We start from the raw sequence: 22,821 nt of genomic DNA, 5'->3' as shown, positions 1-22,821 counted from the left end.
ATTGCAAGACTAAAAGAAATAATCTTGACCATTTCTTTTCCGTTCTCCCTGTTTCTTCAATGGCATTCATACTAACGGAGCCTATGCCCAGATGCTGAGGGAGGGTGAGGCGAGAGAGCACGAGAGGAGGCTGAGAGGCTGAGGCGAGAGAGCACGAGTGAAAGTTGAGAGGCTGAGAGTTTCAGGGAGGGGCTGAGGAGATGTGTGCACGAGGACGAGGGAGAGATGGGTTATTTTGGGAATAACCAAAATTTCATTAATGTATTCCTTCAGATTCCCGCACAATCTGAAATCAGAAGCAGCAAGTGACCTGCTTCTGATTTCAGATGGAAAATAGCTTCTAGATTCTTTAAGAATCTATTTTTATGTGTGTACCAAACATATTTTTGAGCTTCAGCTGAAAAAAAAAGTGCTTTTGGCTTCCTAAAAGCATTACCAAACGGAGCCAATATCTGCTAGCTTGTGAAAAATTTATCTTATCTAACAATTTAAACTAAGTTTAAAGTATTTACTTCATGGATTTCATAAATAAAATAAAGTTATTAAACATTTTGATGTAATGCTTTACATGAACAGGGTGTTACTCTAATTTTTTTTCCCCCTTTTAGAATCTCAATCAAAGACTGTTTAAAAAACGATTAAAAACTACTAAAGATAATGTTACACAAAACAAATGGGAATTACACTAAGCAAGTCTTGTAATACTCCATATTTCGTTTACAGACGAACTCTTAAAAGCTTCAAAAGGGATTAAAAAATCAATATATATATACACATACACATGAAGAAACGATAGGAAAGAAAAAAAAATATAAAGACTATATATATATATATAGCGCAACTGCCAAAACACCATTTTGGACGATCAAAAAACGAACAGGACATATATACATATACTCTTTTATATAGTTAGGTCGAGAAATTTCCAACTAACGTAACCGTTCATTTCACCGATTTAAGTTTAAAATTCGAGTTTTGTTACAGTAAAAAACTCTAAAAAACAGTTACATCTAACTTTTTTACTATAATAAAAAGTTTTGACATAAAGTCACATCTCAACTCGAATCAGCGAACTAAACGGGCACAATTTCACTCATGTCCTCGAAAGTGTCTTGATCAAAATTGGTTCTTATTTTCTTGAGCCGATTTCGCACACCAGCTTTCAGGCATATAACAGGTTTTGCTTCTCCCTAGGTCTTCAAATTGTTGCACGAAAGGCCATTACAATAATTTGTTATGTATAAAAAACTAATGTTTGTCCGATTAAGAGAATTACGTTAAAAAAAAAAAAAAACAAAAAAAAAAAAACAAATGTAGTTTTATTCATGTGTAAAGTAGCACTAAACACAGGCGGAATCAGAAAAATTAGTAAAGGAGATGAGGGCGCGCGTGACTGAACTAATGAGTTGGGACAAATAAAATGATATAAAATTAAAAAGGGTAAAATACAAATTTTATATAAGCATATACAACATTAATGGTGCGTTTGGAGTAATGATCCGTGCCATAATTCGTGGTTCGTTACAGTATTTTTTTTCACAAAAAATACACATAAATTGAGAATGATTTTGAATCTATGAACCAAACGTCCTCTAAAAGAAAAATAAAAAAAAAAGTTCAGATAAGACGGCCATCCACCCTCGTCCATCGACTAAAAATATTATTAATACAAAGTCATGAATGTATAATAATGATATAAAGAGGAGGTTAAATTAATTCTTCAAGGGCACTTGGGGCCTCCTCTCTTGGTCTTCCAGTTATTGTAGCAAGGGCAGACTTGCTTGTTCCCATACGTCCCGGGAGGCACACACAAACATTTTGCACAACACTTTTGGCAGAAGAACATGCATGGCTTCCTGTATTGCGTGTTCGAACACCTTGTTGTACAACGAGGGCCACACTCTGCAAAATTTATATACTTATTCCTCTTTGTTGCGCATTTTAGGTTGAAATTATTCACCAACAACTTTTTGTTTTCTTTTTTTTTTTTTTTTTTTGTAATTTGAGTTTTGCAATTGATAAGAGTGATGTTGTTTATCACACTTAATCTGGCTATGTGCTAGCATTATAGCGTAATTTAAACATGTGAGACCAATAAGATACTAAGACTTCGTTCATTTCACTAATTTAAGTTTTCAGTTCTAAATTTTTACAATTAAAAACTCTCAGAAAATGTCACATATTTTTTCTGCTACAGTTAAAAGCTCTCAAAAAATGTAACATCTCAGCTTTAATTAAAATTTTGAATCCGCAAAGCGAACGATGCTTAAAGTTTATGGCGTGGCGCACTGTGTTATACAATTAGTTTAATTTTTTTTTTCTCTTAATTTTTCCGTTTGATTTTAGAAACCACAAAGGTATTACTTATTTTAAATAAAAAAAAAAAATTGTTTCAAATAATTCATCCATCTTTCATTTTGTAGACGAAAAACGAGTTAAAATATTTCAATCATATAAAAAGCATATAAAACTGAAACAAAATCTCAAATCTCAAATTTTATGTTTTTAAAATGTTCAATTTTCATTTTTTTAGAAATTTTTCTCAAAAGAAAATATTATTTAAAATAATTAAATTTGGTCTACTCAAGAATATTTTCTTTTTTTCTTCTTTTTTTTTTCGTCCAAAAGTGCACGGAGATGAAACTATTTTAAAGGATACATTTTTAGTTTCTAAAAACAGAGAGATAAATTATGAAAATATTAAAGCTAGGAGGTGTATTAATATAATCACCCTTATTCAAATAAATATAACTATATACGTACCCTCAGGTTTAAGGCTGCCTTGAGTGATGCCCCGCTGAATTTAAAATAAAAAATAAAAAATAAAAAAACAAAAATGTCAATCAAACTAGAAGTAAAATTAATCAACAAAAACAATGTGTTTGATATGAAGATTCATGTCATGGTTCGAATTATGATTCGTAACTCGTTACAGTATTTTTTTCATAAAAAATACACATAAATCGAGAATAATTTTGAGATGCAAATTCTTAAACATAATACTCACCATGTAATGGCTACCGCTTGTACTATTATATTGAGGCTGTGGTGATGGTGCCTCAGAGATGCTATTATTAGCCTGCAAACAATATACGAATTACTCACGTTTATCAGAATCAAACAAATCATAATTAAATAAAAATTTTAGGCCTCGTTTATTTTACCGATTCAAGTTTTTAATTTCAATTTTTTACAGTTAAAAATTCTCATAAAAAATTACATCTAACTTTTCTATTATAATTAAAAGCTCTCACGTAAAGTAATATCTCAATTCAAATTGAAAACTCGAATCCATAAACTAAACGAGATTTTAGTATTCTTTCACTCATTTTACAGAGGTCAATGTCTAAGAAGTAATTCTTTAAAAAAACAAAAACAAAACAAAACAAAAAAGAAAAGAAGAGGTCTTAAGAAAGTATACTGGCAAACCTTAATGGTATCATTGCATGGGTTAAATATGCATTCTACATTGTAAAGAAAAGGAACTGAAAAAAAGAAAAATGTTCTCCTTGTTAATTCACCACCTAAACCATACTATTTTTTCAACTTTAAAAAAAGAAAAATTATAGGTGGAAACTGGCCACTGGCCATGATAATCTCTCTGCTTTACTGCCTACAAATTTAACCGGCGACATATTTTCGAATTTTGATCACTGAGAAACGAAAGAGTTTAAGTTTGTTGTTGCTTACATGGTTCTCTGCAATCAGAAGAAAGAACACAACGGACGAGAACATCAAAAAGCTTAGCCCTTTTGCCATTTTCATATTTTCAGAAATAAGAAAACTGCTACAAAAAGACTGACTCAAAAGAAACTATACAAATTGTGAATGGCTATCGAGGTAGTAAGGACTATATATACACACACACACATATATATACACACACACACACACATATATATACACACACACACACACATATATATATATATATACATACATATAGCAATCCTATCTGTCACTCCAAGATTTAGAGAATCAACTGTATGTTTTATGCATGGAATGATATATGCGACATTTACAGATATCAGTTCCTTTCAGAACTTGTGATTTCCAAAACGACAATATCACAACCTTTGTCCTTATGTGTGAACTATTAGTGGTTGCATAAAATTTATTTTTAACTGATGGGACATCATAGCAGCTTTGTTCCTTCTTATTAGAATTTTCATTTGTTGTATGAGATCTCTCTATTTACACAATCTTATTCATGAAGAGCGTTATTTTCCATTGCTGACAACTATTCCAACTCTATTCAAATTCTAGCCAATATGGCAAATAGTAACAATGTTGGAAGTGTTGTTTTTCGATTTTCAATCGGATTATAAATTTTGATAACTTGAAAAGGGCATTCTATTCTATCCCAGAAAGCATTTCTTCTTGTTGTTTACATACAAGGAAGGCCAAGCGTCATGAATCTAAAACAAGGGTATAAGATATGCATTCCCTAATTGGCTTCTTCTGATTCTGAAACCATGTGAAAACTCTTATCACTGATAGTGATACAAGGCCTTCTCACATGTGCACTGACATGTTCTATTGTTGTGTTCAAATGCCCAATAGACAAAACTAACACAACAGAGTCTAAAACTGATAGAACAACTCGGCATATATATATATATATATATAGATATATATTATATATCAACCACACACTTGTCATCTCAAACACTATTCTTCTTTGTCCTCTTCAAAAACAGACAAGTATAGCCTGCAGTGTAAGAGCCCTTTCTAGTAGTTTAGTGCACTCTCGTGATCTTTATATATATATATATGTATATGTATATATATAGTCTTGGAAATGTGGTTGGGAGAAAGGTTCTCTCTCAGCCGCCCATATAAGCCATTTGAGTTAGGTATTCTGTTGGTTATGTTAGTTTCTTCTCGTGAACTATACCAGTAGTCTGCATTCTAAAGAAAAGTATGACTAAGGCCTTGATTGAGAAAGTGACTCTGCATATCAGTCTACAGTTTTATAACTTTTCATCTTTGTGCGGCTAATATAGTAAGCATGTCGTTACTTATCATAAGAACTAGAAAATGAAAGAAACATTATTCTCAAGAAAAAGAAAATGAAAGAAACATTTTGGTTTTATCATGACCATACCATTTTGAATTAGACACCTTAATCCGTTACTACTGAAAGCAATAAAATAGAAACAAAAAACAATCAAAGGAAACCCCACAAATTTATAGTGCTTCAATATCAATATGAGTAGTGATAGATAAAATAAAATAAAATAAAATAAAATAAAAAAAGAAGAAAAAGCAAAGAAAGGACACTAGAAGATTTAGTGCATTGATGTGCAATATGTCTTGGTTTGGAAGGTTTCATCGTCGGTTTCTATGTCAGTTACTGAGAGTTTGGTCTTGTAAGAATCAATGCACATGTTATACTTTATAAATCACCTTAACCTCTCTCTCTATGTGCAAGAAAATTACATCTTACGGAAAATGGATAACCAGGTTAACATAAAGATGTGTAGGCCCTAGGCGTTAGCACTTGTCCACATGAAAAAGTTCCCAAAAAAAAAAAAAAGTGACATGTTTTGGCCGTATTTAGAATTAATCTCGTTTTTATTTTTTACGTTTTTTGAGAAAGAAAAAATGAAAACTTTCAAAACGGTATTTGGCGCAATAAAGATAAAACAAGAAATAAAAACGATTTTTTAGTTTAGTGTAAAATGGGAGAAATGAAAAATGACTTTTAGTCATTTTTTATTTTTTGTTTTCGTTTTGTCCTCTCTCGAGCAAAGAAAGAGACGTTAATAAATTTTTTTATACTGAAAATAATCGGTTTACAAAACTATCAAATGTATTTTAAAAATAATTTCTGTTTAAAATTAAAAATATTTTTATTTTTATACAAAAAATAAAATTATTTTAAAATGAATTACAACGCGCCTTTTGTGGTGATGAAGAAAAGTGCTCTTAAATTAATCAATTATCAGAAGTTTACTAATTTGACATCGGTTTATAAAATCATCTTCACTTAATTAGCTGTGTAATTAATTAAGAATATAAAAATGCAGGAAGAAAAATTAGAAAACAAAAAGAAAAATAATACAAAAAAGTGCCTGTCAGACAACCGTGTGACCACCCCCGGCCAGCGAACTGACTGAGAACGATCCTCTACAGCTTCGATGGTCTTTACAGACCATCAAGCCGTTAATCACGCTCTGATCACACGGTCGTGATTCATCCACCAGGTTGAGGTTCCTGTCTCCTTAGAACTCAAGGATTCAGAAGTACGAGCCTATAGAACAGATCCTGTTCAAGTAAGGTCGTGTCCAGTAATCTGAGTCTCATCATATAAAAAGTCCTTTACATCTCAATGCGCTGTCGATGTGGGACATTTTTCAAGGTCATATCATTAAACTCTCTACTTAGTATTGAGTGGAAAACGTCTCCGTGCGGCTCGTACAGTTCTTGTTGTTTTGTGGGGTCCACATAATGGGGTCCGGTGAGATCATTGCTTTTTATTTTTTATTTTTTTTTGTTTCAAATTAAATGAGAAATGAGTTTGGTTGATAAATTTAAAATTATTTTTAATTTACGTGTATTTTTTTTTATAAAAAATACTATAACGAATTATAAATTATGATTCGAATTATGACACGAATCCACTAATTAAAAACACAGAGACCAACTTTGAAGCTAGACCATTCTCCAAAAATGCATTCTCTTCATCATGCAAAAAAAAAAGAGGCCAATTTTAAAGAACAACAATATTGTAAGGTTGATCTCAATGGGAAATTTTGACACTGACTAGATTTTCGTGTGTTCTTGAAGTCCAGAATAAAGGTAGAAGAACGTTTGATAATTCCATCGGACTTGTGGATATATGAAGGATCATACTATAATATTCTTCGGGTCTGTTTAGTTCGTTAATTTAAATTTTTAATTCGAGTTGAGATGTGATTTAATATGAGTTTTTTATTATAATAAAAAAATTATATACGACTGTTTTTAAAAAATTTTTACTGTAACAAAACTTGAATTTTAAACTCGAACTGATAAAATTTACTGAATAAAATCCTAAGTAGAAGTGTATAACCCTCGGGAGAGCCGCCATCTGTGAAGTCTCAAATTTGGTCATATTTTGCATTACTTATTATTTATTAAATTATTTTCTTAAATACCCTAAATTATATATCATATTTCAAAATACCTTCTAATTTTTTAAAACAACTCAAAACATCGTTGATATATAGAAAATGATTCAAAATACTCTCTCTTCCCACTTCTGACTAATTTTAAACGACATGGTGAGATGGCATGTCATTAGAAGTTTATTAAAGTTATTCTAAAATATAAACCTTAATTTAAAGACTAATTGGAAAACAAACAAAATAAAAATTAGAAAAACAAAAATAAAAAGTAGATCAAACTGATTAAATAACATAAAAACAAACAAAAAATAACCAACAAATCTGAAAAACACATTCTTCCTCATCTCTAACCTTCTTCTCCGTTCAAACAAAGCAAATACAAAAATGTTGAAACCACCATTTATCTCCCGCTGTCCACCTCTTCTCGCCTTCGCAACCCAACACCTCGAATGCCGTCGCATCCCCGCCCTGCAACCCACGCAAAGTGGACCCTGCACGGCTGCCGCTCCCTGCCAACCTCGTGCTCAGAGCTGATCTGCGCTTGGAATGAGAGCAATAGATCAAGAAGGGGAGAGATGGAGAGAGATCGAGGGTAATCTAGATCTAATTTCTTTGACGTTTTTGAATTCAGGAATTTTAAGATTTAGATGTTTCCTTGCTTATAGTGGCGTAGACGCCTTTGATTGCACTTTAGTGAGCCTCCGAAGTCCGAGCTTGGTTTGTCGTCGAGGGAGGGGATTTGTTTTCTGGGTATTGATGGGGGTGGTGGGAAGATAAGGTTTTCTGGGTTTGGGAGGGAATTTGTTTTGATTTATTATTGTTATTGTTTTTAAATTTTTTTTTTTTTGTTGGTTTTTGCAAAATAATTTCAGAAGTCTTTCTATAATTTTAGATTTTTATTATTTAAGTTAATTTTTTAATAAATTAATTTTTTTCAATTTATTTCGGTTTAAAATTATAAAATTAGTGCCACATCAGGTTTTCCATTAGTAAGTTTTGTAGACGGAAGTGGATGGAGGCGTGATTTTAAACTGTTTTTTATACATTAGAAGGTTTAAACCGTTTTAAAAAATTAAGATATTTAAATTGTTTTGAAAAATTATGCGACACTTTAAAACAGTTATTTTGAATCCTTATTTATTTGTTTTGCGTCTACATTGCACTTATTTTGAATTTATTGTTTGGGTTTGTTCGGTTGTAATTTTATATTATAGTGATTTGAGTGTAGATTTTAAGTTGAATTTAAGTTATAATTTATTTTGAAATTGTAACTTAAATTTGTATTTGAATGTGCATATTTAAGTTATAATTTAAATTGAGAATCTATTTGAGTTTGTGTTTGAATTGATCAAAACTTGAATTTGTATTTAGATAATATTTTAATAAAAACTCAATGGTGATGAAAAATTTTAATAGGGTATATAGATGAAATTTTATTCATCTCCTCATTGTGAATGCATATAAAAAAACATCTCAATCGGAATTAAAATAAAAAAATTATGACGTTTTTAAAAATAGAAAAAATATTATTCATTAACTTGAGTTTAAGTTTAAGAACTTGAGTTGAAGAGGAAACTTGAATTCAGATTTTATCCTCAAACTCAAGTTCAAACTCAAATTTTACAAACAAACATGAATTTAAAAAAAATTGTAACTTAAATTCAAATTTTTTTTAAATTTTACTTGAAAAGAACAAGCCTTTTGTTTCCGGGATTTAACCCATGTTTCAAAAACACAGTTGGTTTTAACAAAAAAAAAAAGGGGGGGGGGGGGGGGGGGGGTGCCCAAAACAACTGTAGTAGTAGCTTTGACCAATTTATCAACAAACAGGAAAAAATAAACAAATAAATAAGTCAACAACTTCTGAATATAGATTTATCCAACATTCATCATCAAAAAAACAATCAGGGAGCCAAGTTAAAAGCATAAACCATAGTTTTCATTCTTTCAGTTTCTTGAAGAAAAGTAACATATCTCCTCAGTCTCATGCCCGGACCAAACTTCAAATTGACCTGTGTTATTGATCATGAGAATAGGGTGTATATATAACACCATAGGAACGAATCTATGGACTACAAAAATGGTAGAGAAAATTTTCAGTTATTTCACGTAAATAGAGTTGAACTAAAGAATACAAGAATCACGTCCTGCAGCATGTCATACTTAAATCCCGATAAGGGCGGCGCTAATACTCTTCGCAGTGACCGAACATTGCATTGTGAAGGAAGATCGGTCACCTCATACGACCACAATTTGGAAAAAGTTCAAAAAATTGGTAAATCCAGTATTTATATAAAGTCCTAGGTTGAGGAGGATTATAAATTATAACACAGATTCCACTCACGTTCTCCGAGTGAGGACTCCACAAGCTGAAGCAGCAAAGAACATTTTTACAGTCGAGGCAATATGTTTGTCCTGGAAGGCAGTTCCATTACAGAAGTTTAGCACAAGTAGTACAACGGCAGAGAAAAGCATACAACACGCCTCAAATAATTCAGCAGTTAGCATGCACTTTTACAATGATGTAGAACTATGAAGATTCATACAAGGGATTCGGTTGACAGACAGCGTATAGTTGCAAAATTCCTTACGACCACCGCTCAGTTTTTAAGCAAAAGTTTCATAATAGAATACTTTGAACAAATGGCTTTTGGTTCATGGACATTATAGAGCTATAAAGTAAAAAGTATATTATCTAGCCCAACAATCTCAAATTTCATAAAAGGAAATATTATTGTGATTGTAAAGCCTAGAAGGCCTTTTTCTAGGTACTAGGATATATATATATATATATATATATTGAAAGAGAGATTAAACGCACCTCAAGTATCATTTCTGTTCACCAATAATCTCGGCAGGAGCACAACCCATCCTTGAAATGATGGAACCTCTTTGCATCTCGCATGATGAGCTCTCTGCCAACTATCTTTGAAACAATCTTCAGTGCATTATGACAATCACCACAAACACGGAGATTCTTAATAACCCTAATAGGCGAACGAGCTGAGGTGCTGAGGAGGCCCTGGGCAAGAGCCAGTCTCTCACTATGAGCAAGAAGTGCATCTTCCTTACTTTCCTGATCGATGTCATGTAAGACAAATCTAGTCTCGGGTATATAGCCAGCCTCCTTCATATGTTCCCTCAAGCCCCTAAGGTTAGCATATATCTTATCATTTTCGGGATGGGAAGTGTCTCCTGCTCGATATTCATGGACTCGGCTCCTTGCCTCTAAAATATTTTGAGCTACTAGATTCTTCTTTTCCTTTCCTTTTCCGAGATCTGAAGCTTTCACTGGAACAAGTCCAGCTTTCAGCTCTTTAGTTAAGCGGGAGGGTTCTAGCTGCTCAACAAGCTCAGCACAACGATCCCCGAGATCCATGTGCCCATGAACCCTGCAAAAATTCATCAAGGTTTCCCAAACATCTACAGTGGGCTGCAATGGCATCTTTTCAATGAACTCCAAAGCTTCATCCAGATAGCCTGTACTTCCTAGCATATCTACTACACTCCCATAATGATCCATGGTTGGGATAATGCCAAAATCTTTGCTCATCGACTTGAACTGCAACATTCCTTCTTCAATATCTCCAACAACACTGCAAGCGTGGAAAACCCCAATAAACATTTGACCATCAGGTCTCCGTCCTGCTTGTTTAAACTTGGTAAACATCTCGATGGCATCCTCCCCAAAACCATTCTTAGCAAGCCAAGTTATCATAATGTCCCATGATGTCAAATTCTGCTCTGGCATTTTGTCAAACACCGAAAATGCATCTTCCATAGAACCACATCTCGAATACATCTCTAGGATTCTGTTATAAGTGCTCACGTGTGGAGTGGACTCTGACTTAAGAATGTATTCATGAACGACTTTTGCTTCTTCCAGCGCTTTAGCCTCTCCACAAGCCTGCATTAACTGTAAATACCGTGGCAAATCCACAGGAATATGCCATTTTTCTAATGACCCCAAAACCCCTACAGCTTCCTTGACTTTTCCCTCCTTGCAAAAATTATCTAGCTCTTCAAGGGTACCACCACAAGGACTACTACCAGAAGCTTCAGCCGGCGCTCCTTCGGGTATCTGAGAACTCGGTACTTGAGGAGCCACCATTGAATTATGAAAACCATTTTGGTTTGGCTGATAGTTTTGTTGATATTGGCCGTAACTAGGGCTCTGCTGATTCATTCCGACATTTCCAGCGTACTGATTATTCAGACTTTGCTGAAATTGCGATGAATGCATTTGCATATAGTTCCGATTTGGATTTCCCTCAACCCCTGAAATCCCTTGTGAACTAAACCCACTTGGGTTCTGTTGCTTCATTTCTACGGCTCTCCCTTGGTACGAGTCATATATATTCTGCATATTCCAATTTCCTCCATATTCCCTATTCGGGTTTGAATTCTGCTGCAATACTCCATTACTCTGACCATAATACCCACTAAAGTTTCCATTTTTCCCATTTGAATTGTTAACACTTGTATTGCTGGAGTTCTCAAAATGACCGCCACTATCATTCTGGTAAACCCCATTTGAATTCTGCTGTAGATTATTATTACTTTGCCCATAAACTCCACCATAATTTCCATTCTGGGAAAAGTCACTTTCATGGCTTTGACTTCTAACCCCACTAGGGTTTCGCTTCCGATCATAATTCTGGTAAAACCCATTTGAGGTTTCCTTCAAATCCCCACCATTACTTTGCAGATAATCTCCACCACTCTTCACAAACTCATTTCCATGGCTTTGTCCCCACAGATTGTTCTGAAATCCCGTGGGATTTTCACCCCTAGGGTTTCCACCATACTCAAAAGCAACTTCTGATTGGTACCCATTGTTAGGGTTTTGAAAATCCGCCAATCCAGCGGCGGTGCCGAGATTTTTTCTCAAGAAAGCGAGGAATTTGAAGGAATCAAAAGCATTGCGCGGCTGAGAACATACCTTGTGTAGAGCTACGAGAGAATTGGGCGAGATGATTTTGGCTCTCTTCGTGTACATTTGGCAGATCGGGTCGGGCCAAGTCGTGCTGGTTCGGCGTTCGAACACTTCGTAGAAGAAAGAGAAGTCTGGTGAGAAGAAGGTCGAAGAAAATTAGAAGTCTGATACAAAAAATGGGAGGTGAAAAGTTTTCAATCAAAAATTTCAAAATTAGAGATTTGTTAAAATTGAAAATTTGAAACCGACAAAGATGTTTCAATCGAAAGAAAGAAAAGTAAAGGAGCTAGTAGGGAAACCCCTGTAGATTTGTTAAAATTGCATCAACAAGAAACTGCTCCATCACAGACCCTTGAAGCCATGGTGGATGATTTAAGAGCCAAAATCCGTGCCATGTTGATGGCAACGTTGTAATAGGTGGAGGGCTACTTTCTTCATTTTTTCCCCTAGTATTGTAATTACAATCTTAACGATTTCTATCATTCAGGGTAACGAGCAAAGAGATCTTTATTATTTTTTTTTTTCTAAGTTCCTTTATTGTTCTAATTTTAATCTTCCGATATCTGGTTGAAAACCCAAAATCACACCAGTGCAAAATAATTTTTTTTACCACAGAATCTAAGTCAAAATTTTTGGACCAAAATCAAAATTAGATCAACAATGCAAAGCATCACGCTGTAAAACCAAAACCTCGTGGGAGGTGTTGCGACACTAGAACTCAGTTGGGTGGTAATCGAAATCCAGATCGGAGTCGATCTCCTTCATCGCCAAAATAACAAAAGATCTAAGCTTATGACACCATAAGAATTTATATATTAACAGTACTAGTAAAAGTATTCCAACTCAACTTCACCATCTATGAATTATTAACACTTACAAGCTCAATACAACATAAACACTGATCAAACCTGCCTTGTTTTGAGGCCATTTTTCTCTGACCAAAATTCCCACTAATAAAAAGGGGGAAAAACAAAATTTTTCTTTAGAAAAAAAAAAATCCTCCGTAATTTAAATCCTTAACATGTTTCTCTAATGGTTTCCAAAGCAGGTTTCCAACCTCTGCAATATATATAGCCCCTCGGACGACTCAGAAATCCGTTGTGGGGTGAGATATTGGTGTCTTTTTTTTTCCCCTTTAGGATTTTCAGAAGCTCCTAGTAAAATTCACAAAGTGCTTGCTTGACCACTTAATCTTGTTGAGCTCAACACAGTATTTTCATGAACAGATCATTTCAGACAAACTTTGACTCAGTAAGTAGGGCTTCTTATTGAGAAAAAGGAGAAAAAAAAAACGAGAAATGGAGAGAAATGGGAAATACCTGAAACGGAGCTGCCGAAGCAAAGAAGAAGAAGAAGAAGAAGAAGAAGAAGACTTCCCGTAGGCCGATCCGCCGAGAAGAAGACTTCCCCAACACCGAGAAGAAGCAAAGAATAGGGCGGAGATAGTCCAGAGAGTTCAGAGAGATGACGGAGATAATAGGACGGAGATGAAAGAAGAAGAAGAAGAAGCGGCGGTGGAGCTGTCTGTAGAACAGGAGAAGGAGATAGCGGCGGGTGAAAATGGGAGAAGAAAAGAAGTAGAAAGGGAAAATAAGGCCCCGTTCATTTCGTTGATTCGAGTTTAGAATTCGAGTTTTGTTACAGTAAAAAGTTCTCATAAACAATTACATCTAACTTTTTTACTACAATAAAAAGTTCTCACATAAAATTACATCTCAACTCAAATTAAAAACCCGAATCAGCGAACTAAACGGGCCCTAAATGTGCGTTTCAAATTAAGGGTTGTTTAGAGGACGTTTGGTTGGAAGATTCAAACCATGTGATTTGAACCATTTTCGATTTACGTGAATTTTTTATGAGAGAAAATATTGTAGCGAACCATGAATCATGATTCAAATCAAGGAACGATTTGAATCATGATTTATAATTTATTACAGTATTTTTTCTCATAAAAAATACACATAAATCAAAAATAATTTTAATCTTATGATTCTAATTCATGAACTAAACGACTCATTAGTTTTAAAATGATTTTATGTTTTGTATGAAATTAGAAATAAAAATGTTTTTAATTTTAGATAAAAATTATTTTTAAAAATATATTTAATAATTTTATTAAGAGATTATTTTTAATTTAAGAAAAATTAAAACTCTATTTAATTATATATTTTAACCTACGTGCCCAAGAAAAATGCATCTCCTTAAAGAATAGAAACAAAAAATAAAAAATAACTTCAAATTGTTTTCATTTTTTAATGTTTGGTTTATAAATTAGAATCATAATATTAGAATTATTTTTGATTTATGTGTATTTTTTATGAGAGAAAATACTGTAGCGAACCATGAACCATGATTCGAATCAGAGTACGAATCCCCCAACCAAACAACCCTAAGTGATTTCACACTAAATTAAAAAATAAAATTGTTTTCGGGTTTCTTATATTTTTTCCTCCAAACACGTTTTTCCTCTTAATCTTATTTTTTTGTCTTAAAAAACGTAAAAAATAAAAACAAAATTGATTCTAAACACATTGAAAAAAAATGTTTTTCATGTGTTCCGAAAAGAAAAAAATGAAATTTAAAAGGAAGTGATATTTATTTAATTAATATTTTCAAAATGAAAATAAAAAACAGTAAAAATGATTTTCTTTGGAAAGTTATTTAAATTTTGATGCGAATCAAAATTACACTACTAAGGGCTTGTTCTTTTGGAGTTTAACTTGAGTATAATTCTTGAGTTGAATTTAAGTTATAACTTGAGTTGAACTTGTAACTTGAATTTGTGTTTGGTTGTATACATTTGAGTTATGATTTGAGATAAGAATCTTTTTGAGTTTGTGTTTGAGTGAGTCAAAACTTGAATTTGTATTTAGATAGTATTTTAATAAAAACTCAATGCTGATGAAAAATTTTAATATGGTATATGGGTCGGGTTTTATTCGTCTTTTCGTTGTCAACGCATAGAAAAAAAATCATCTCAATCAGAATTAAAACGAAAAAGTTATACCTTTTTAAGAATAGAAAAAATATTGTTCATTAATTTGAGTTCGAATTTCTGAACTCGAGTTGAAGGGGAAACTTAGGACTCGTTCATTTCGCTGATTCGAGTTTAGAATTCGAGTTTTGCTACAGTAAGAAGTTCCCACAAACAATCACATCTAACTTTTTTACTACAGTAAAAAGCTCTCACATAAAATCACATCTCAACTCAAATTAAAAACTCGAATCAAGAAAATAAACGGGGCCTTAAACTCAAGTTTTAGTTCTAAACTCGAGTTACAACTTTATTCGAATTCATGTTCTTTTAAGTTTAAACTCGAATTTAAACTCGAGTTTAAACTTAAAAGAACATGAACTCAAATAAAATTATAACTCGAATTGCATTTTTTTGAGTTTTTCACTCAAAAAACAAGCCCTAAGGTTTCTGTTTCGATCATAATTCTGATAAAACCCTTGCGCATAACCTCCACTACAGTTTCCATTCTGGGCAAAATCATTTCCATGGCTTTGACTTCGAAACCCACTACGATTTCGCTTCCGATCATAATTCTGGTAAAACCCATTTGAGGTTTCCTTCAAATCCCTGCCATTACTTTGCAGATAATCTCCCCCACTCTTCACAAACTCATTTCCATGGCTTTATCTCCACGGCTTGTTCTGAAATCCCGTGGGATTTGCACCCCTAAGGTTTCCACCATACTCGAAAGCAACTTTTAATTGGTACCCATTGCTAGGGTTTTGGAAATCTGCCAATCCAGCAGCAGTGCCGAGATTTTTTTCTCAAGAAAGCGAGGAATTTGAAGGAAGCAGAAGCGTTGCGCGGCTGAGAACATACCTCGTGTAGAGCTATGAGAGGATTTCAGCTCTCTTCGTGTACATTTGGCAGATCGGGTCGGGTCAGGTCGTTTTGGTTCGGAGTTCGAACACTTCAAAGAAGAAAGGGAAGTCTGATGAGAAGAAGGTTGAATAAAATTAGAAGTCTGATGCAGAAAAAAGGGAAGTGATAGGTTGAAGAGAGAGAGGAGAGAGAGCTCGGAAGAGACGACAATGGAGGAAAGAAGATGTAGCCTAAACCCAGACCAATGATTTCTTCTGAAAACGTTAAACCTAATCGACTTGAGTAGACTAGCCCCATGCTGTTAAAATGTAAAGTCAAATTTCCAAAAGTGTCCCCTTGATTACTCAAAATATTACTTTTTCCTCTTATTATGAGAGAAAAAAAATAAAAAAACCTAAAAAATTCAAATCTTTAAGAATACCAAAAATGATCTAAAAATATTTTCAGAAAAAAATATGTTCGACCAAGATTTGCAAGTTTGGGATGGGCTCGGCCCGGATCGGTACTAAATTTTTTGGGTTTAGAGTCGGGTTGATTGATCCTCTCTCTTTTAGGAATGACCAGTCTGGTTCAAATATCATATTTTAAAGACTTTTTTAAAAATACCTTATAAAATTTGGTACTGGACCAGGGCAGCCCGCGGCCCTAGCCCTTGAAGTTCGCGGCCTGACCCAAGCCCAGTTTGGCCTAAGCCTAGATTAGGCCTTTGTTCAGCCCGGCCCACGAATGATTTGGCCCTCGAGAAAGCCTGCCATAAGCCCGCCTAAGCCCGCGAAGCTTGTGACCATTGGGCCCTTCACAGTTCCAACGGTCACAAGCCGAAAATATGCTCAAAAATCTCCCTTAATCCCACCATAAATCTCACACAATAATTCACTATCAACTTCTCATCTCACTCTCATTCTATCTCTCATATTGTCTTTTTTATTTTGATTCTAAGCTTTTCTCTCGCGATTACTCATTGTCTTGCTCTTTCATTTACAAAGTTCAATCAATTTCTAGAAAATGACCGCATAGAATTTCTCTGATTTCACTGCTCTCCCTGAGCTTGGTGATGAGCCAGTTTTTAAGGATGAAATGTTGGCTCACAACCCCACCCCCACTGAACCGGAAACTACTCTGGTTAATAATGCTTCAGTGCACAATGAGGAAGTTGGAGAACGTAGCAGGGAAAAAAGACCGCGAACTGCTCCTGCATGGCAGCATTTCACAAGCTATTGCTAGTGCTAGGCCTAAGGATTTCTCCTCAGGCACGGCCCAGGCCCTTAACAGGCCCTGAAAACTCTAACCGCATATCGTACTTGATTCCATAGAACTCCGTACTATACTCGATCCGTATACTCTCGAGAATTTTTTTTTATTATTGTCTAATATTTAAGAGTAAATCGATTGAAATAATATGTTATCCATTGTGTAGATTTATTTATTTTGGAATATTTGGATGTATGTCTGTTGTTTATGAGAATAATGTCCAGCGCAAACTAAGGTTATTATTTGTCTTAAATAACAAGTATGCGTGTTGTAATAAATAAGTGTTGATTATTAAGTCTTCCATGTAAGGAATGAGTCAATCCAAAAAAAGGCTTATTGTTTGATAGGATTAATTGATAATATTTGATTACTACACAGATAGTACCACTTACAGATAGTACCACTTACAGTTGATGTTTTTGTTTAAACACTAAATATCATTGTTGTACATGGTATCTTATGATGGGGCCTGCCATTGTTTTGATTTACTTTTGTGTCATGCATACATATATTAGATTATTATGCTTTTATGGAATGAATATTGATTCTGAGCTTCTTATTTGGTTATGTTTTTTGTTCAATTTATGCTTATGCTTCTACAATATCTACCGATATATCAATTCCATTATTATGCTTAATGGCACAAACTTCAATAATTGGAAAGAAAAACATTATGATTATTCTCGATTGTATGGATCTTGACCTTGCGCTTCGGATAGAACACCCCCCTCCTCTCTCAGCTGAAAGTTCCTCTGATGCTAAAAGGGACTTAGAGAAGTATGGTCATTCTAACCGCATGAGTCTTATGATCATGAAACGCTCAATTCTGAAAATATTTAAAGGTTCAATGTGTGAGGAAGAAAGTTCTAAGAAGTTCCTTGTAGAGATTAAAAAGCATTTTACAAAAAATGAAAAGACTGAAATAAGTACCCTGCTGACTAATCTTGTTTCAACATGGGAGTACATTATGGAGATGTCTCATATAGCTTTCAAATTAAAGGTTTTAAAATTGAAGCTGTCTAAGGACTTACTCAGACATTTGGTTTTGATTTCTCTTCTTGCAGAATACGGTTGGTTCAAAATGAGTTATAACACCCAAAAAGACAAATGGACTTTAATGAACTCATATCTCACTGTGTGCAAGAAGAAGAAAGGCTTTCACTTAGCAACCACCCCTTAGGACAAGAAAAGAAAAAGGAACTTCCAAACTAAAAGTACTAAAGTCAGAGCTATCTAAGACTTACTCGGGCATTTGGTTTTGATTTCTCTTCCAGCACGATACGGTTAGTTTAAAGTGAGTTATAACACTCAAAAGGACAAATAGACTTTAATGAACTCATATCTCATTGTGTGCAAGAAGAAGAAAGGCTTAAGCGAGAAAAGGTTGGAAGTGTTCACTTAGCAACCACCCCTAAGGAAAAGAAAAGAAAATGGAGCCATAATGGAAACAAAGATGCAGATGGGATAACACAGCATAAAGTGCAAATTAAGAAACATGATGAGGATTTTATCTGTTACTTCTGCAAGAAGGTTGACGTTTACTTTTCCTTTTGGGATTTCTCTAGTAGGGTTTTCCTACCATAGAGCTAGTTTTCTGACCGTTGAATCTGGTTAAAAACACATCAAATTTTATAGAATGCAGAACAGACAATTTTTAATACAAATTTGACGACTAAAAATAATGAGCTAACGATAGTTCATTTTTTATAATCCTATCAGACAAACTTTTTTTACTTTTAACAAAAATATAAATCATGACATTTTAGTAAATAATATTCTCGATGGTACATGAGGAAAAGATCTTTTAAACTTGTTGGTTTAAGCAAGTCAAAAGCTTTTATTGGTGTAAAAAATAATGTAATACAAGAATATGGTAGAATTTTTAATTTATCATTCACAAATAAAGTGATAAACTATAAACTTTTTATAACATCTCTTTTTTTTTAACAAGCATCAAAGATATTAAAAACATTTTAAAGGTGTCCATCAAACACTAGTAAAAAAAAGTATATTAGATAACGATTAATAACCGTCGTTATAACCTATGACGACGGTTTAAAAATCGTTGTCTTATCTACAGTCGTTAAATATCAAGCACTTTAGACGACAATTTTTAACCGTTCTCTAACATGCATGTGAAAGTCTAATGAAAGAACTTTAGACGACGGTTTGTATGTAACCGTTGTTAAATGTGCTACTTTTAACGACAATTTTTATAAAACCCGTCATTAAATATACATATTTTTTTTACAAAAACCGTCATTAAATGTACGCATTCAACGATTGTTTCAACAAAAACCGTCATTAAAAGTTCTTTAAAAGTTTATTTCTTTTCTTAAATAGCAATCTCTTTAAATGTTAATTACACATTTCATCAAAAAACAAAAATAACTATGTACAAAAAATACTACAAACTAATTCTTATATTTTGTCTCTAATAGACAAATGACAAAAATCTAACTAACAAAAAATGCTTAAATATAACCGAATTACATATATTAATCCAAACGAAAAATTTAAATACAAAAGAAAATAAAACAAACCTAACAAACTCTAAAAATACTCTCGCATTCCGGTGGTCATATGGTGACGACGATGAACTTGGAGAGAGAGGGTAACGGTGGTGGTACTAAGCATGGTCATCAAGTCACGGAGACGGCAATGGTGAGGATTGTTAGAGTGGGGAATGAGTGACAAAGAGAGGGGTTTGGAAGAAAAATATTAAGGTTTAAGAGTAGGAGGAATGAGAGAGAGAATGGGGACGAGAGGGGAATTTGAGACAAAAAAAAAATTAGAGTTTAGAAGTGAGAGTGAATGAAAAATGGAAGAGAGTGCTCGAAATTATAAAAGGAAAAGAGAAAGTTTCGAAACTGAAAAAGAAAATGATGAACAAGAAAAAGTCTACCTTTTTTTCTAAAAAGTTTTAACATTTAACAACATTTTCTTAAAAACCGTCATTAAATGTCATGCATTAGACAACAGTTTTTAAGAAACCATCGTCTAATGTATTACATTTATCGACGGTTTTTAAGAAACTATCGTTAAATGTATTTTCGAAACACAAAATTTTCGTTCCGTGTTTTTTAAGCACATTAGACGACATTTTTTCCTAAAATATTGTTAAATAAGCGTTGTCTAATATATAATTTGTTCTAGTGAAAACAGACTCGAGAACTGTTTTTAAAACCATTAGACTCTAAGCATTTTTCTACTCGAAACTTATTCTTCAACTCTTATGTAAAATCATTGAAGAAAGGTTTCGTGTTAGAATTCATGTTCCTAGATGTTAAATTTAAACAATATTGATATGAAAAGATTATACAAATTAAAAAATATATATTTAACAGTTTAAAGTAGAAACCTGGATACTATCACAAAAATAGTAGAGCATGCCTTTTTTAATGTAATAATGCTTGGAATAATTAAGTGAATATTCTTTACATCCACAGAATATTTAGAGAAAAGTATGCATACCTATTATTTGTGTCATTTTAAATAATTAAATGTCGTTATGCCTTTTTGTTTTCTCTTTATTAATTAGATAATAATTATTTATTTTTTAATGGAGTGACATGAATAATATTTTTATCATCTTAGGTATGTTTGATTTTTTTTCCCAACAATTATAGAACAGAGAAATATTATTATGTGATGGAAGAACAAGTATGAAATACGGACGTAATTTTGCACGCCATTTTACAAAATTATGGATGAATTCAACTAATGAGATTACAAGGACAAAGTGGAAATGTGAACATAAAAAAATAAAATAAAATAAAATAAAAAAAAAAACTAGGAATCATAATCAGTAGTGGCCTTTGTTTCCATAGCCATTACCATCTTGGGAATTATTGCTAGTATAATCAGGTTTCTTACACATTGGACTGGTGAAGTAGAACGAGCCAAGGTCGTATTTAATGGTGTTGCGGTATACTGAGCTAGGGCTGCTCAGTTTAACGCCGGTCAGGCCGCCGGCAAAATCAGTAAGAATGTTGCAACTTGGGTCAGGCGACGACACTAGCCTTGCACGGCACCTCTTAGGGTCGATTTTTTTCCGACAAACATCCAAGTTTACACTAAAGTCGAATTGGCCCAACTCATCAGTCGTGTCCCTTGCATAGTGCACGACTTTGCTTCTCACATTGTCCATGCATGTTAGAGATACCACACTACCTGTGTGCATAACAAGACCTTTAATAAATCTAATGTTTCATAATTGCATAATTCAAGTTGATATTCTTTTGGCCTTATTACACTAAAAAATTTGCCTCATGAGACAGATGAGTGGATTTGGGATTGAAAATATCTTTTATGAGACTCAAATATAATTTTTTAAAAGTTAAAAAGCATTAGATTTGTATTTTTCTGTCAGTTTTGCATTTTTTTTTTTATTTTAATGTGATTTGATCAAATCTCAAATTTAGAAACATGTATTATCGATAAAGATATCTTAACTTAAAGTCTTTTTTTTCTTCAAAGATTTATTTTTACCTTTAATGGGCTTGGCACCTTGAACCCATTTGTTCCACCCTTGGGTGCAATCCTGGCACATAACTTTTCCAGCTACACGTATCTCTGATGGCTTTGATTCTTCCCAGTATCCTAAAGCCATAATGGTGTAGCTCATCAACAGTGATATGGCAAGGATGAATGCCACCCCAGCTCCCATGTCTCGCTTTCTCTCTCTATCTCTGTTTTCTCTCTCTCTAAAGGATAGAAGACGAACAATGGATAAGTGGAAACAGATTATATACATATATATATATATATGTATGTATGTATGTATGTATGTATGGATATGATGGTCGTTGGTTGAGGAGTTGGGAAAGTGGAAGTGGAAGGGCACAACTTAGCAACGTGCAAGCCATTAATTATCAGTCTAGTTAGGAGAATAATGTATAATTTAATATATTCACTGATAGTTTTTAGCGGGCATGTAAGATATTCGTTGAAGTTTATGAAACGTGGACGTTTAGTTCATAGATCAGAACTATTTTCGTTTTACGTATGTTTTTTATAAGAAAAAAATACTATAAAAAATTATGAATCATTATTCAAAATCAAAAATGAATACAGAAAAGAAATGCCAATTTTGCAACCATTTAACATTTAAATATATTGTACACCTGCTCTGTGTGTATTAGTCAACGGGAACTAAGCCAATTATTAAACCTAGTTTAGTCACATATCAAACAACCAATACATTAAAAAAAAACAAACAAACACACACACACACACAATGAGAGCAAATTTTATTTTTTTTTTAAGTAAATTGGAAAGAGAAAGGTTAAAAAAAGAGAGAGAGAGAATAGAAACATAAGACTGAGTGGTTGTTTGGTTAGGGGATTCATACCCCGATTCGAATTATGGTTCATGATTCGTTATAGTATTTTCTCTCTTAAAAAATACACATAAATCAAAAATAATTTTAATTTCATGATTTTAATATATGAAATAAACATCTCCTAAGTAGACGAGACTCGTAGCAAAAAATGTACATGTTAAGAAAGGCAAAATGCAAATGTTCAATGACGTAGTTAACCTTATAGCATTTCATGGTAACGATGGTCGGCAATATCATTTTTTAAATTTAAACTTAATTCTAAAGTAATTGTATTTCCCAATGAACTATTTTCAAGATGATATTATAATTATTCTATCTCGAATTCGCTTTATATAGAAAT

The 22,821-nt window shown here is 33.3% G+C and overlaps 3 protein-coding genes and 1 non-coding gene across 4 annotated transcripts; all 4 read right to left on the bottom strand.

The window, feature by feature from the left end:
* Window positions 1-1,446: 1,446 nt before the first annotated feature.
* On the bottom strand, window positions 1,447-3,861 carry LOC112092755 (protein GAST1-like). Its single transcript, XM_024169677.1, has 4 exons — window positions 3,691-3,861; window positions 3,008-3,079; window positions 2,764-2,797; window positions 1,447-1,902 (listed from the first exon to the last, which is right to left on the bottom strand). Exons 1-4 carry the CDS (start codon window positions 3,763-3,765, stop codon window positions 1,721-1,723), a joined length of 363 nt encoding a protein of 120 aa, XP_024025445.1. The 5' UTR covers window positions 3,766-3,861; the 3' UTR covers window positions 1,447-1,720.
* Window positions 3,862-6,074: 2,213 nt separating this feature from the next.
* Window positions 6,075-6,288, bottom strand: LOC112092759. The gene has a single exon (XR_002902737.1). It is a non-coding gene; the product is annotated as a small nucleolar RNA U3 (small nucleolar RNA).
* A 2,737-nt stretch (window positions 6,289-9,025) lies between these two features.
* LOC21398613 (pentatricopeptide repeat-containing protein At4g32450, mitochondrial) lies at window positions 9,026-13,587 on the bottom strand. The gene is made up of 3 exons (XM_010104420.2): window positions 13,368-13,587; window positions 9,934-12,179; window positions 9,026-9,527 (listed from the first exon to the last, which is right to left on the bottom strand). The coding sequence occupies exon 2, from the start codon at window positions 12,109-12,111 to the stop codon at window positions 9,952-9,954; it is 2,160 nt and encodes a 719-aa protein (XP_010102722.1). The 5' UTR covers window positions 12,112-12,179; window positions 13,368-13,587; the 3' UTR covers window positions 9,026-9,527; window positions 9,934-9,951.
* Window positions 13,588-20,942: 7,355 nt separating this feature from the next.
* LOC21398611 (non-classical arabinogalactan protein 30) lies at window positions 20,943-21,806 on the bottom strand. Its single transcript, XM_010104418.1, has 2 exons — window positions 21,629-21,806; window positions 20,943-21,310 (listed from the first exon to the last, which is right to left on the bottom strand). Exons 1-2 carry the CDS (start codon window positions 21,804-21,806, stop codon window positions 20,943-20,945), a joined length of 546 nt encoding a protein of 181 aa, XP_010102720.1.
* Window positions 21,807-22,821: the final 1,015 nt, after the last annotated feature.

Source organism: Morus notabilis, unplaced genomic scaffold (genome assembly GCF_000414095.1).
Source record: "Morus notabilis unplaced genomic scaffold, ASM41409v2 Scaffold645, whole genome shotgun sequence".
NCBI classification, from domain to species: domain Eukaryota; kingdom Viridiplantae; phylum Streptophyta; class Magnoliopsida; order Rosales; family Moraceae; genus Morus; species Morus notabilis.
The sequence above is the reverse complement of the archived record's forward strand: the minus strand, read 5'-3'. Positions and strand labels throughout refer to the sequence as shown.

What these genes read in the sequence shown, in the direction of transcription:
- LOC112092755 (XM_024169677.1), bottom strand. Translation starts at nt 3,765, where the DNA reads ATGAAAATGGCAAAAGGGCTAAGCTTTTTGATGTTCTCGTCCGTTGTG. An exon ending in TTCTGATTGCAGAGAACCAT is followed by an intron (nt 3,080 to 3,690) that starts GTAAGCAACAAC and finishes TATTGTTTGCAG; the next exon opens with GCTAATAATAGCATCTCTGA. An exon ending in AGGCAGCCTTAAACCTGAGG is followed by an intron (nt 1,903 to 2,763) that starts GTACGTATATAG and finishes TAAATTTTGCAG; the next exon opens with AGTGTGGCCCTCGTTGTACA.
- LOC21398613 (XM_010104420.2), bottom strand. Translation starts at nt 12,111, where the DNA reads ATGTACACGAAGAGAGCCAAAATCATCTCGCCCAATTCTCTCGTAGCT.
- LOC21398611 (XM_010104418.1), bottom strand. Translation starts at nt 21,806, where the DNA reads ATGGGAGCTGGGGTGGCATTCATCCTTGCCATATCACTGTTGATGAGC. An exon ending in AGGTGCCAAGCCCATTAAAG is followed by an intron (nt 21,311 to 21,628) that starts GTAAAAATAAAT and finishes TTATGCACACAG; the next exon opens with GTAGTGTGGTATCTCTAACA.